This window comes from Nilaparvata lugens, chromosome 1 (genome assembly GCF_014356525.2).
Source record: "Nilaparvata lugens isolate BPH chromosome 1, ASM1435652v1, whole genome shotgun sequence".
In the NCBI taxonomy this organism is placed as follows: Eukaryota; Metazoa; Arthropoda; class Insecta; order Hemiptera; family Delphacidae; genus Nilaparvata; species Nilaparvata lugens.
The window spans coordinates 79,812,493-79,825,290 of record NC_052504.1 but is presented as its reverse complement, the minus strand read 5'-3'; the positions used below and the strand labels follow the sequence as shown (position 1 = coordinate 79,825,290).

General features: G+C 34.8%; 1 protein-coding gene across 1 annotated transcript in view; it reads right to left on the bottom strand.

Annotated features, from left to right (window-relative positions):
- Window positions 1-2,317: 2,317 nt before the first annotated feature.
- LOC111055850 (protein toll) overlaps window positions 2,318-12,798 on the bottom strand; it is a 69,605-nt gene continuing 59,124 nt past the window's right edge. The window contains exons 3-6 of the mRNA XM_039444589.1: window positions 12,458-12,758; window positions 10,154-10,831; window positions 8,055-8,219; window positions 2,318-6,884 (exon numbers count right to left, since the gene is read on the bottom strand). Of these exons, the coding sequence (XP_039300523.1) occupies window positions 5,997-6,884; window positions 8,055-8,219; window positions 10,154-10,831; window positions 12,458-12,758 (2,032 nt within the window). The 3' untranslated portion in view covers window positions 2,318-5,996. The remainder of the gene's footprint in view (window positions 6,885-8,054; window positions 8,220-10,153; window positions 10,832-12,457; window positions 12,759-12,798) is intronic.

The following is a 12,798-nucleotide window of genomic DNA, read 5'->3' as shown; positions in this document are numbered from 1 at the left end:
AATTTGAATTGTATCACAGCCATCAAAATAGTAGAGACTTCACTATTACTTTTAGAGAATTACTATTCTATAGGGGGGAGGGGTCATTATTTTGTAGCCTACTTATTATTCTGAAATAATTAATCTCAAGCAAGGCGAATAACTGTAAAATGCAAATAACAATCTTCCATATTTACATAAAATTTTCAAGAAATGAAAATTTTGCTCATGATGGCGGTGTTGGCACCAAATTCAAACTTGCACGCTCTATGCGCTGTAAAAATATACCGTACCGTACCTACTGTGGTAATAGCTCTTTTGAGGACACAGATTTCAATTATTATAATGACACTGGAGTAAAAATGTATTTATTATTTAACTCAAAATAAGGTGAAGGTGGTCTAATACTTGGAGTTCAATGATCAGGAGTTTGATTTAGCAATGTGATGGGTGACCCCTTGCAGGATAGTGACCGCATTTTTTGTAGTCTACCTATATATTCAAATTCACTTGTACTTCCTTGAATCAAAGCCACATAAAAATAGGAGTCTCAAATTCTGATAGGATGATCATTGATGTACAGGTTACTATAGAGGAAATAGCAGCATTCCAAAAATAGGTTCAGTTAAAGTCAACTTGTCAGCTGGAAATGAATAAAGCAGTGGACATTTCAAGTTAAATTTCAGCCCGCGTTTTAATGTGCGTACAGATATACGCGCCGCGAACATGAGCAATTCACTTTTAATCAGCTGATTATATCTGTATTTTTACAGAAACGGTAAGATACAGATATAAAAAGCTTGGCGTCAGCTGATTAAAAGTGAATTGCTCATGTTCGTGGCGCGTAAATCTGTAAGCACCTTTAGATTAGAACACCCGGCTGGGTCAGTCGTGAAGCACGAGATCAAGTACGTTTTTTCTTTTTAATCCACTTACTATGGCTGCTGAGACACCACATTTTGTTGTCCGGATGCCAGGGTTTGGTGTGAGACGTCACTCATCGCACTGCACACAGCTTGTGCCAGCTTGCTTCACTCACCAATATCGGAACACCGATCTTCGCTCGTTATTTATTTAAAAACTATTAATATAACTATTACTATTAACTATTCATAAACAGATTGCATTGTTCACAATTCTTTAAAATGTTCGGGGAAGGACTAACAGGCACAGCCCAAAACTGTTTCTTCCCCGAATTTTGATTTATACACTATAAATAGTCCAGAAAGTAGGTTATGTTCCATACACTTGAATTCAGGTTCAATTTTCAGTCATAACAAAAAACAATTTAATTTAGATTGTTTAAAAACGAAATTGAATAACAAAGTAACACTCACTAATTAGGTACGGTACTTAAAATTGTAAAATAATCATTAACTTTGAAAATTATGATATACTCTAGTTTAGAATGATTATCATGTCATGTCAACAAATCAGATTATTTTTATCAAGTAGATTAAAATTAATCGTTGATTGATTACAATGGAAGTAATTGTGTTTCTCTCCCACACACACATATTCTGTTTCGACAGACGATGAAATTATAATCTGTTTTTCCAAGGATGAATAATTATTATCCTTTCCATGTCCTTCAGCGAGTTTTCCCAGGGATGAGACCTAGTGCAATCGAATTTTTATATCATAAACCTACTATGTTCCAAATTTCGTGAAAATCATTAGAGCCGTTTTCGAGATCCGTTGAACATAAAAAAACATATAAATATCCAGAAATAAATATATATACAGAAATATTGCTCGCTTAATATAATAGGATTGGAGCTTGTTTAATTTCCTAATGCGATACGGGCCTAAAATACAGCTCTAGTGAGGTCCACGTTATAGTGGCAGTGGATAGAGATAGGAGAACAGCGTTTCCGATTCTCTGCCTTAATTTATTATACTTCTACATTGTAAAAACGGATTTGGCAACGTTGCGGAGCTATAGAAGGATAGCGATATCAGTTTGGTCGAATGATAAGACAAGGATAGCAACACCAATGTTGATCAAATACTGCCATTATAACGTGGACCTCACTATAGCAATTTATTGCGTTTCGTAGATAATTTTATGAGATCACTTCACTTATATGGGCTACTTGATTCAAATAAAAACAATATAAAAACTTATAGTACCCTTTTATTAAAAACTTTTAAATATTTCAACAATAAAAAAATATTGTTGAAATATTAAAATTTTTCAGTAATAAAAAGTACTACAAGGTTACATTGTTTTTATTAATTTGTACAAAAGTAGCCCACGTAAGTGAAGTGCTCTCATGAAATAATTATTTTCAGTAAGCACTAACGAAGGAAACAAATAAACTGCAAAGTCTATGGGTTTAGGTTGAAAACAACTGTTTTATTTTAATTGTACACTTTACAATAACTACATCAAAAGTCTATTTTAACTGTTTTCTCAACTAGATTATCATACTAATCAGTCTTCATAGAATCCTTACATAAAAAAAAATATTCTCACTAATTTTACCAGCTAGAGCAATTGCAAAAAATAACTAAATAGATGATTCACAAATTTCTACAAGTTTTTGTTGAACTGTTGATAACTATTCTAATGCTTTAGTAGGCTATATTCACAAAAATATAAAAACAGAAATCAGTGTTGCTAAAAGTGCTGTCCTAAAAACGAACTCCGGATATTCAACAAGTTGTAGTAAAAGTCGTACACTATTATCTTAGATACAAGTTAATTAGGCCCTAAATATTATTATGGATGAACAAGAACAATTCATCTCAACAAAGCTTTGTTAACATCTAGACATGAAAGACATGATATGTAAAATATAGATTATTTTCAGACGATGATCAAAATACTTCAAGACGATTAGAAACAGTTCTATAGATCAACATTCAAGTTATTATGTAATTTATTATTGGTTTTACTAATACTGTTATAATATACTACAACGGTAATGTAATGAGATAATAGATATCTACAAGTACGTTCAATACATTGTGTGAACTAACTATATTTTAGTGATGTATGTTTACTAATGCATATGAGAAGAATAATAAGGGTTTATTCATGATTCGGGTAGGTTTGGGCCCGTTTTCTAGAACACTTATTGGTTCTAGTGAACCATTATACCTATAGATTAAGGGCCAAGCCACATAAATCTTTTTTGTACTGGCGGCGGACGAGTTGGCAGGGCAGGAAGCTCTCCGATCGGCTGATTGTCAGCTGATTCCCGAACGCCAACCCCATCAGCTGATAATAAGCTGACGTTCTTCAGATTGTGGTCTCATCTGATGTTCTCCATACTGAGTTGGCGTTCGGGAATCAGCCGACTCGCCCGCATGTGCAAAAGCACTTCATGTGGCTTGGCATTTAATGGTCCGTTGGATTTGGTGGGTGTTCTGGAAACCGGGCTGTAGTGTTGAGTTTTGCTTTGTAGTTGAGTAGAGCATATAAGCCTCTAGTTTTAAATGTTAATAGAAACCGAAGCCAATGATAGTTGTTTTGGTTAATATTTTATTGCTAAAATTTCCCGTTTAGTGTGAAGAGAGTTTTAGATTTGTTTCACAATAATTTTAAAATAAGTGTCAGAGAAAATGAAATAATAATGGGATAGCATGTTCAAAATGTTTTTCAATAATAATGATTATTTTATAAGTGCCTGAGAAAATATAATATTGGTATTCTGTTTTTTATGAATGTTTTGTGAGGGAATATTATGAAAATGATAAATGATTACATATTATCTATTCACAAATTGAATGATGTTGTAGGAGATCATCATGTTGAAAAAATGAAAAATGTATGGTTACAAATATTACAGTAATGTGTGATTAATACTGCAAACCACGTCTTATTATTTGTGGTGCGTCCACCCTCATTCTAGTTGATCTGAATAATATTACATAAGAATTCAACACGAAGTCTCGATTAAAAATCGATTAGTGATATAACAAAAAAGCAAAGTATGAATTCCATAAAACATGCTAGAAAAAGTAATAGTATTAGCTGCTACATAGGTAACAACTCAATTATTCCTACAATGAAATAATAAAAATGTTATATAAAATCTTACCCTAGCTATCAGAGATTGCTTGACATCACTCTATAATAAACTTTGGCACGGTTTTAGTATGAATCATTGTCAACCTTGAGTCAGATCTAAGCTGGAATTGATTCATTTTTGGATTTTGGAAGCAACTGAAAAAATTGTTTTTGATAGATTGGATGTTATTTGGTGACCAGAGATCTTTAAGAAAATGTAACGTTAGTGAAATATTTGGAAATTAAGGAATACAAATCCTAAAAAATTATTTTGGCAAGTCTACATAAAGATAATTATGAATAGCAATCCGCAAAGCATAACATAATTTTCCAGACAGCTTAGACTCACATCAAATCAAATGAGTTCCTCAGAGAGTATTGTCATGTTGAATCATAATAGTATAAAATATTCCTATGAAACAGGTCATACTTCCAGCTTCCTTAATATTAATTATTATTTTCTCAAGTACGGAAAATCAAAACATTAAATTATGTTCTCTGGAATATTGAATTATGAAATACATTACATCATTCATATAGCCTACTATTTTTTTACATTCCATGACAATGCATGGAATTCTTTTGAAAGAACACATTGTATAAAAAATATTAGACATTCTGATTCAACCAAGTTGATTCAGACTTTGTATTTACATTTTATATTTTTTGTAGATTTTTCTCGATAAAAACAGCAAATTTGTTGAACAGCTGTCATGTTATTGTGATAGCGAATCACATTCGTAAAAATGCTAAAACAAACAATAATGTTTGAACCAATTGTAATGTTTAAACCAAGTTCCTATCAAACACTCAATATTGAATCCTCATCAAAATAATATAATAGCTGATTTTTTCAGTTTTCATCTAGAATTCATGAAGAATCATCACATGTTCTTATTCTTGAACTCGTTAAGAGTTATCATTGTAATAATAAAATATAATACTTTCACAGAAAATATCATACTATAAAAATCGTAGCTTAGAAAATTCGAATCGAAATAGACATTAATCCAATATTAAGATCTAAGTTGAAATACTAAAATAACTTTTGTACTATACCTAAACTTCATTCAACAATAAATATTATAAACATTAGTGAGCTATACAGCACGGTAATAGAATGGAAGAGGTTGATCAGTGCTAATTCAAGTCTTTTAAAATAAAAATCTCGGGGAGTAATAGCCCCTAAAGGTGCGTACAGACTTTCGCTATGCTCCGCAACCGAACGTCACTCGAGCAGAGCGATTGATGATCGACCGGGGAGCAAGAGTGGAACGCGAGAAGAGCTAACATCTCCCGTAACGTTCATGATCGGTGCGACTGCAGAGCGGGGGCGGAGCGATGGAGGAACGAGGGCGGAGCTTGCGCGGAGCGGGTTGGAGGCACGTATATCTGTACGCAGCTTTATATTGAACTATAAATGACGAAGATGATGTGGTTAAGATACATAATGATTATCAATAAGAATCACTACTTACTTTATTACCTAGTGATGGGGGTGACATTAAGGTGGATTTCAATAATGAATTTATCAACTTGTGAATACTGTAACGATGTAATACTGTGATAACTTAAGACTAGGTTATCTTCGGATGAATTGAACTGTGGCAGTTTTATCAAGTCATGTTCAAATTTGAACAACAATCTATAACAATGTTAGGGACAAGCTACATTGAACGTTTTTTGCAGGCGTTTTTGCACGAGTCAGCAGGGCAGTTAACTCTCCGATTGGCGTCCCAAGAGCCGCCTGAGAAAATGCTTGAAAAACGTTTAATATGGTCTGGAATCCTCACGGAAAAATGACAGCTCGACACATTTGACCAACCTCCCTTATCTATATAACGGCTATACAGTACCATAGAGAAAAGATATCATAAGCTTTGCTATCTTTCCTCTATGGCAATACTTTATATGCATAGATCATAAAGTGAGCAACACAATTGGCATCCAAGACGAACACAAAAGGTTGCTAGTCGAATAAATAGTGGCAGACGGAAGTCTATACTTTGACTTGTAATTTGGCGTTGGCGGTGCCATTGGGGATGAGGGATGGCTGCGCGTTGAGAAAGGTCTCGGCGGGAGGGGTGGTGGTGGCCGGGGGGGAGGCGTTGGGGTCGCTGCCGCCCTTTATGAGATCGGTCTTGTCCAGGTCGAGGATGGGCTTGGACGGCGTCTGCTGCGGCCGCGACCGCGACAGCATCGGGATGCGGTTGGAGAACTGCAACGGATGCGGCAGCGCGTAGTACAGTTTGTCCCAGAACCAGGGGTCGTCCCACCGCAAGTACGTATTCATCGACATGTACGCCTTCAGTTCGGGATCCAGATTCTCGGTCGGCCCAATGTCTTTGTACAGAATCAGAATCACCTTGGCTCGCTTCTCCTTCAGCGCTCCCTTGTGCGCCGTTCTGAACTCCATCTTACTCCACACACTGTCCAAGAAGTTCGGAGACAGCACAACAATGGTGCGCTTCGAGTCCTCCACAGACCTCGCGATCTGATTCGGAATCCAGTCGCCCACAATCCAATCCCTGTAGTGCAGACACAGTTTGTAGTTCTTGGGTCCTTCCTCCAATTTCCTCACCAGCTGTTTGATGACGAAATCTTCGTCGTGATGCGAGTAGCTGACAAAAGCGTCGTAGATCTTATCCTTGTCGAGATCCTCTTCAGTGACGAACCAGAGACACATCTGATGGGCATAAAGCCACACTTTGATTTCCAACTGATATCGATAGTATAAAGCTGCCAGCACTCCTATCACAATGCCCAGCACGGCAATGACCACGCTGAATACAATGATGCCTGTTGTCGGGATGGGACACAGCTCCTCCAGTGATAACTGCAGTAGGTGGCCACCCCCAGCACATGTGATGTTGCTCAGCATCTCAACCTGTGAACGTCAAACAATATACGTGATTATTTACAAGCAATATATCTTTAACAAGTTGAAAAAGTCAAATTAAGAGTTTAAAGTTATGTATTTTTAAATTATATTTCTTTCGCCTAATACCATTACAAGAACTGGATAAGTGATAATGTTGAATAAATGATTTTATCTCCAAACTCTTAAGAAATAGCGTGGAAAGCTTAATGAGCAATTAAAAAATGATGTTATTATACAGTATAATTAAAAATGGGATACTTTTATTAAAAATAGTTTCTTGTATTGGAAAGTGAATGACAGTTTAATGAGTTTCAATTAATGATGGAAGAAATAATTTGAATTAATATCGAATCCAACGAATTTGAAGAGGCAGTTATACAGAGTTATTTATTTATTCATATGGCTTTTATCGGCAGAGAGATCCTTTTGGATGTTCTGCCTTGCCGTATTACAAAATGTCATTTCCTATCAACACTCAAGTTTATATGTTATATATTGGGTTCTTCATGTATTCTCACTAAGAATTTGCACTTTTCACTCCCTAAGTTTCTATTTTATAAAGTTTAAAATTAAGAAAACTTATTTCTAAACACAAAATCTTATTTGAAAAGCAAACAAATATAAAATTTTGATGATAGGCTAATATTGAAAGTTGAAAATTTCACAGTACATTAGATGTAAATTTCACAGAATTATTAGCTCGAAGCCATAACCTGGATGTTTAAAATAAAATAATTAATCATGTCTTTCACTTGATGGGGTGTTTTTATGCATATCAATGCACATAGTTTCAATGATAAAATTACATTATCTTTGCCAATCACTTTCTTTTTAAAGCGATTTACAAATTTCATAACAAAACACTCATAAATTGATTGTTCAAATTTGATTTCAATCAATTAAAGTTGAATTTAAATTTTTTAACAACCTTCATCATGAAAAAGCTGAAAAAATTAATTCATTCATCTAAATAGAGAGAATCAGGAAAACAAATTGCTTGTTTTCGAATTCAAATTGTTCTGATTGCTCCGATTCAAATTGAGACTCTTCAAAGCCCAGCATCTTCCCTAAAGCATGTCTATAGCAATGGCGATTGAAGCTATTCCTGTATAAAAGCTAGTTGAGCATTATTAATAACTATCAAACTCAAGAGAATCTCATTGGAAATTTGCATACCTTTTTGAAATTTTCCTGCGCGAAAGTAAGCATGCTTCGTGCACTGCAGTCACATGTCCAAGGATTGTTTTGCAGCGAAAGTCGCTCCAACTTTTGAGCCTGCTCTAAGAAAGCAATTGAATCGTCATCAAGATGAGTCAAATTGTTATTGGTCAAATCCAGTACCTGGAAGAATAACAGAAAGTGATGATTAATTATTTGCTCATTGGAATTGAAGTTGTTTCACTTGAGAAAAGTTGGTTCAAATGTGCAATTAAACTAAATAAAATGTGATTTCAACGAAAAGTGAAAACATTAAAAAAATTGAAGGTTCCATTGACATTAATACTGAAACAGAATTTTACTTGTTCTTTTAAATCAAGCCAATATTATGTTCTACTCTATGGAAGATCGAATTTCATATATACATGAGATAGATTTTAACATAAATAGAATTAGTCGCAATTGAATCTAATAGTAGTTTAGTTCAATTATTTTAATATAATAATTATATGATAATAAAAAAATTGAGCTCAACCATAGTTACCATTCTCAAAAATACAATTTCGTTACTATTCTTAAAAACCACAATTCCATTCCCAAGCTCTTGTACAGTTTAGCTTATGCACTGATGCACAATAATCTATAAAACATTAATTTTTCATTATATTATAAACATGAAATTAGAGCCGTTTTCGAGAAAATCGTGAAAAACATGGTTTTTTTAGTAATTATCCGCCATTTTTTCCGCCATCTTGAATTGGATTTTATTGAATTTCTTATTGTCGGATCCTCATGGTATAAGGACCTTGAGTTTAAAATTTCAAGTCAATCGGTTAATTAGGAATGGAGTTATCGTGTTCACAGACATACACACATACACACACACACACACATACACACACACATACACACACACACACATACACACACACACAGACCAACACCCAAAAATCATTTTTTTGGACTCAGGGGACCTTGAAACGTATAGAAAACATGAAATTAGGGTACCTTAATTTTTTTTGGAAAGCAATACTTTCCTTACCTATGGTAATAGGGCAAGGAAAGTAAAAAAACCACAATTCCATTCCCAAGCTCTTGTACAGTTTAGCTTATGCACTGATGCACAATAATCTATAAAACATTAATTTTTCATTATATTCTTTGTTATCAGATATAATTTCAAATACAATACATCAATTGGGTCAGTTAAATCGAATCAAAATTCAAAATAATGATATTATGCTATTATCCTTAATAACTCAAGGCTAAAGGAATTTGAAACGAGTTCTTGAATATGATATTATGCTATTATCCTTAATAACTCAAGGCTAAAGAAATTTGAAACGAGTTCTTGAATATTAAACGAAGAATAAACTAATTCATTTCGTTGCTCACTATTCAAGCTTGGACCCTCTTTTTGGAGGCAAAAAACATGGTACTAGTTGCAATTTATAGTCTGTCTATTATAAAGTACATTACGAATTTTCTCCATGTTTATGAATTTTTACTGCCATTATAAAATTGAGGAAATATGATTTAGAGAAATTCATCACATACAGGTATAATATTCATCAAATTTTGTAAAAAAATTCCATAACATTCTCTTCTCAATTGGGTGTAACAGATGACGGAAGTTTGTTCTCACTTCATCTGCTAAAATCTGACCAAGGGGGGTTTCGTTTGTGCGACACAACTCATGCCGCCTGCAAACGTGTGAACACTCCCATAAGAACCAGAAGTATTGTAATCTTCCGCGTTCATAGAATCGTGTCACATAAACGAGAACTACCTTTAGACATGGGCCAGCAGTTCTGTATCAGATATTAGAAGCTCTTTATATCAATAGAGAAAAACTATAATTGAACATTATATCAGTGGAGTAATATATTCTATATGGAACATGACAAATTTTTTATTAATTTTGGAGGTGTGATTTATATTGTTTTATAGTTCTAGATTATAGTTATTAACTGGAAGATGGAAAATCAAGGTTTCTTTTTGAAACTTTACATCAATTTCCATATAAATATGAGTAGCCTTTACCAAAAAAAGCCGAAATTATCGTTCTTCTATATATTAATATTAGAGTTCTAGATTGCAACAATTCTCATACTCACAGTTATATTTGGTGAAAGCTGAGTGATGTTTATGTATGAGAGGTTGTTGGAGGCCAAGTAGAGATGCGTGACCTTCATGAACCCCTTGTCGAGATGCTGCGGCAGAGACTGCAGTTCGTTTCTGTTCAGGTACAGAATGGTGTGGTTGATTCTGGAGAAGTGAGTGTAGATATTGTAGGTTGGCAGCATGAAAGCGTGGTCCAAATGCACCAAACCCAGGTCCATGCAGTCGACCAGCAGAGCAGAGTCGGCCTGTCGGTAGGAGCATTGACACCTATGGGGACAGCTGGCTCTGTCGTCCATGCTGACCAGATCGTGCAGATGGTGCACGTCACACGTGACCGCTCGTGACGAGATCGTGGTCACCTCTTTGTCCTTCAATGTCCCAGGGCCGGCGCACAGCAAGCCATGAGTGTCGATCTCCAGGTGACAGTAGGCTTCGTCGATCATTCGCCTCTCCACGAACCTGAGGAAATCGTAGATCTTGCAGTCGCAGTCTAGAGGGTTTCCGGCCAGGATGATTTTGGCGAATATCTTCTCGTTGGGATGGCCGCTGGTCAGGTCGCACTGATGCTTGGCAATCAGCTCCAAGCCGCTCATGTCGAACCGTGAGATGTTGTTGTGGGATAGATCCACTTTCAGGATTTCCTGGATCAGGTTGAACTGGAGGTCTTCCGCCTGCAAATAAAACAGACATTAGACAATTATTATAAACCTCTGTTAGCTTAATTCATAACCGAAGTTTTACAAAAGTTCTTATGAGAAACAAACACTTTTCTATTATATAATAATAGTTAGATAGATGAATAAATACATAGGCTGCCTTTACTATAAGCTAGAGGGCGAAGTTAGGTCACAGCCAGTCCTCTCCCCCACTTAACCGTCCTATACAATACTCATGCATATAATACTACAACATAAATAAAAATCAATTACATTTATAAGGACAGGGTGACTTGAGCCGCGTTTACACCAGAGTTGTCAACTGAGATTTCAACAAAGTAGGCCTACTATTACATACCAATATTTGTAGCCAATATTTTGATGACAAATTTGGAGTAAAATCAGCTTTATGGGACCAGCTTACAGTGTACAGAAAAACTAGATATTATGGTGTTAGAGATAATACCTTATCGGATAACGGATGTTTTTCAATTGAACAGTACAATATGAATTTACAAGATAGAATTATTTTTATGCTACAACAAACAAATAACATGATTTCATGAGAAATAAGAGAGTCATCAAATCCTCCTCAATGAAACACGGCTTTGAAGTCATCTTTGATTGTGTAGCATAGAAACAATAACATCTTGGAAATGGGAAGTGAGTATGGTAAATACAGAGATGTACAGAGTTCAGTAGGAAAAAGGAAAACATCAGTTTCAAAGTCACACTGTATTATCTAGTTTTTCTGTTCAGTGGATAAGCATATGGAGCTCCAATTGAGTATTAGTATTGTAGTCTTGAGTATTGAGTAAATTGAGTTCTTTGTTATTACTCAATTCACACTGATGTAACCAAAACTGAAATGCAAACATACGGCTTATGAATTGTAAATTTGTCAATTATAAAAGAAGAGAATAACAATATGAGAATTGAATCTACAAATTAATATATAAACAAAATATATAATAAAATGCATAATCCAGAGGGATATGAAACTGGATTAGAGTTGTGTCGATAACAAAGCTGATGAAACACTTTATGTGAACCTACAAAATTCAATTAGATGAATAGGAATCCTTGCCCTCAATCAAAAATAAAGTATTCAAGTTTCAGCCATTATAATCTTATTTCAAGTAGCGTATTAGATGATAATTTGACGAATTGGAAGTTTACAAGGATTTTGAATTTTATGAATGTTAACTTTTCATAAGCTTGAATGAAAATGTCAGGATCTTATCCATCACCACCAGATGGGGTGAAGACTGTAGTTTCATTCAACATTATTGAAATGTATGGATAAAACTAATTAGAATGGCTCGTTTAAAATGAATTAGGGCAGCATTAGGGAATTCACTTGAAGGTCAAGAATCCTTCACAGCTTTAGAGAAAAGAGGAAAAAATCATCTTGTGGTTCTGCTTTAAACACTGTTCAACCTTGGATATAAATATCAAATTGCAGATATCAGTCTTATTGGAAGATTGACTCATAAAGAACTGTATAACGAATAAAAAAAAATACAACTGTATAAAAAAATAAAATACTGTAAAAAAATACAACTAGCCAAAGAATTTATTGATAAGCCTCACCTGAATAAAAAAATACAACTAGCCAATGAATTTATTGATAAGCCTCACCTGAATAATAGATATTTTATTGTAGCTCAAATCAAGGTACTGAAGTCTAGTGAGTATGAAATGCCAGTCCTCGAAAAACGTTCCAATCGAATTATTAGCCAGCTTCAGGGTTTTCAGTTCCTTACAGTACTGGAATGGCGACTGGGCACCTTGCTGGCTCGTTTCAAACGTCAAAAAGTTGTTGGTGAAGTCGATTACTTCCAGTTTGGGTTTGCGTTGAAACGCATTCGGATGGATCTCCTCGATTCTATTGAAACTCATGTCAATCACATTCAAGTCGTACAGCCCCTCAAGAAGGTCTCTGAAATAGAAAAGGAATCATCAGTTTCATTATTCCTATT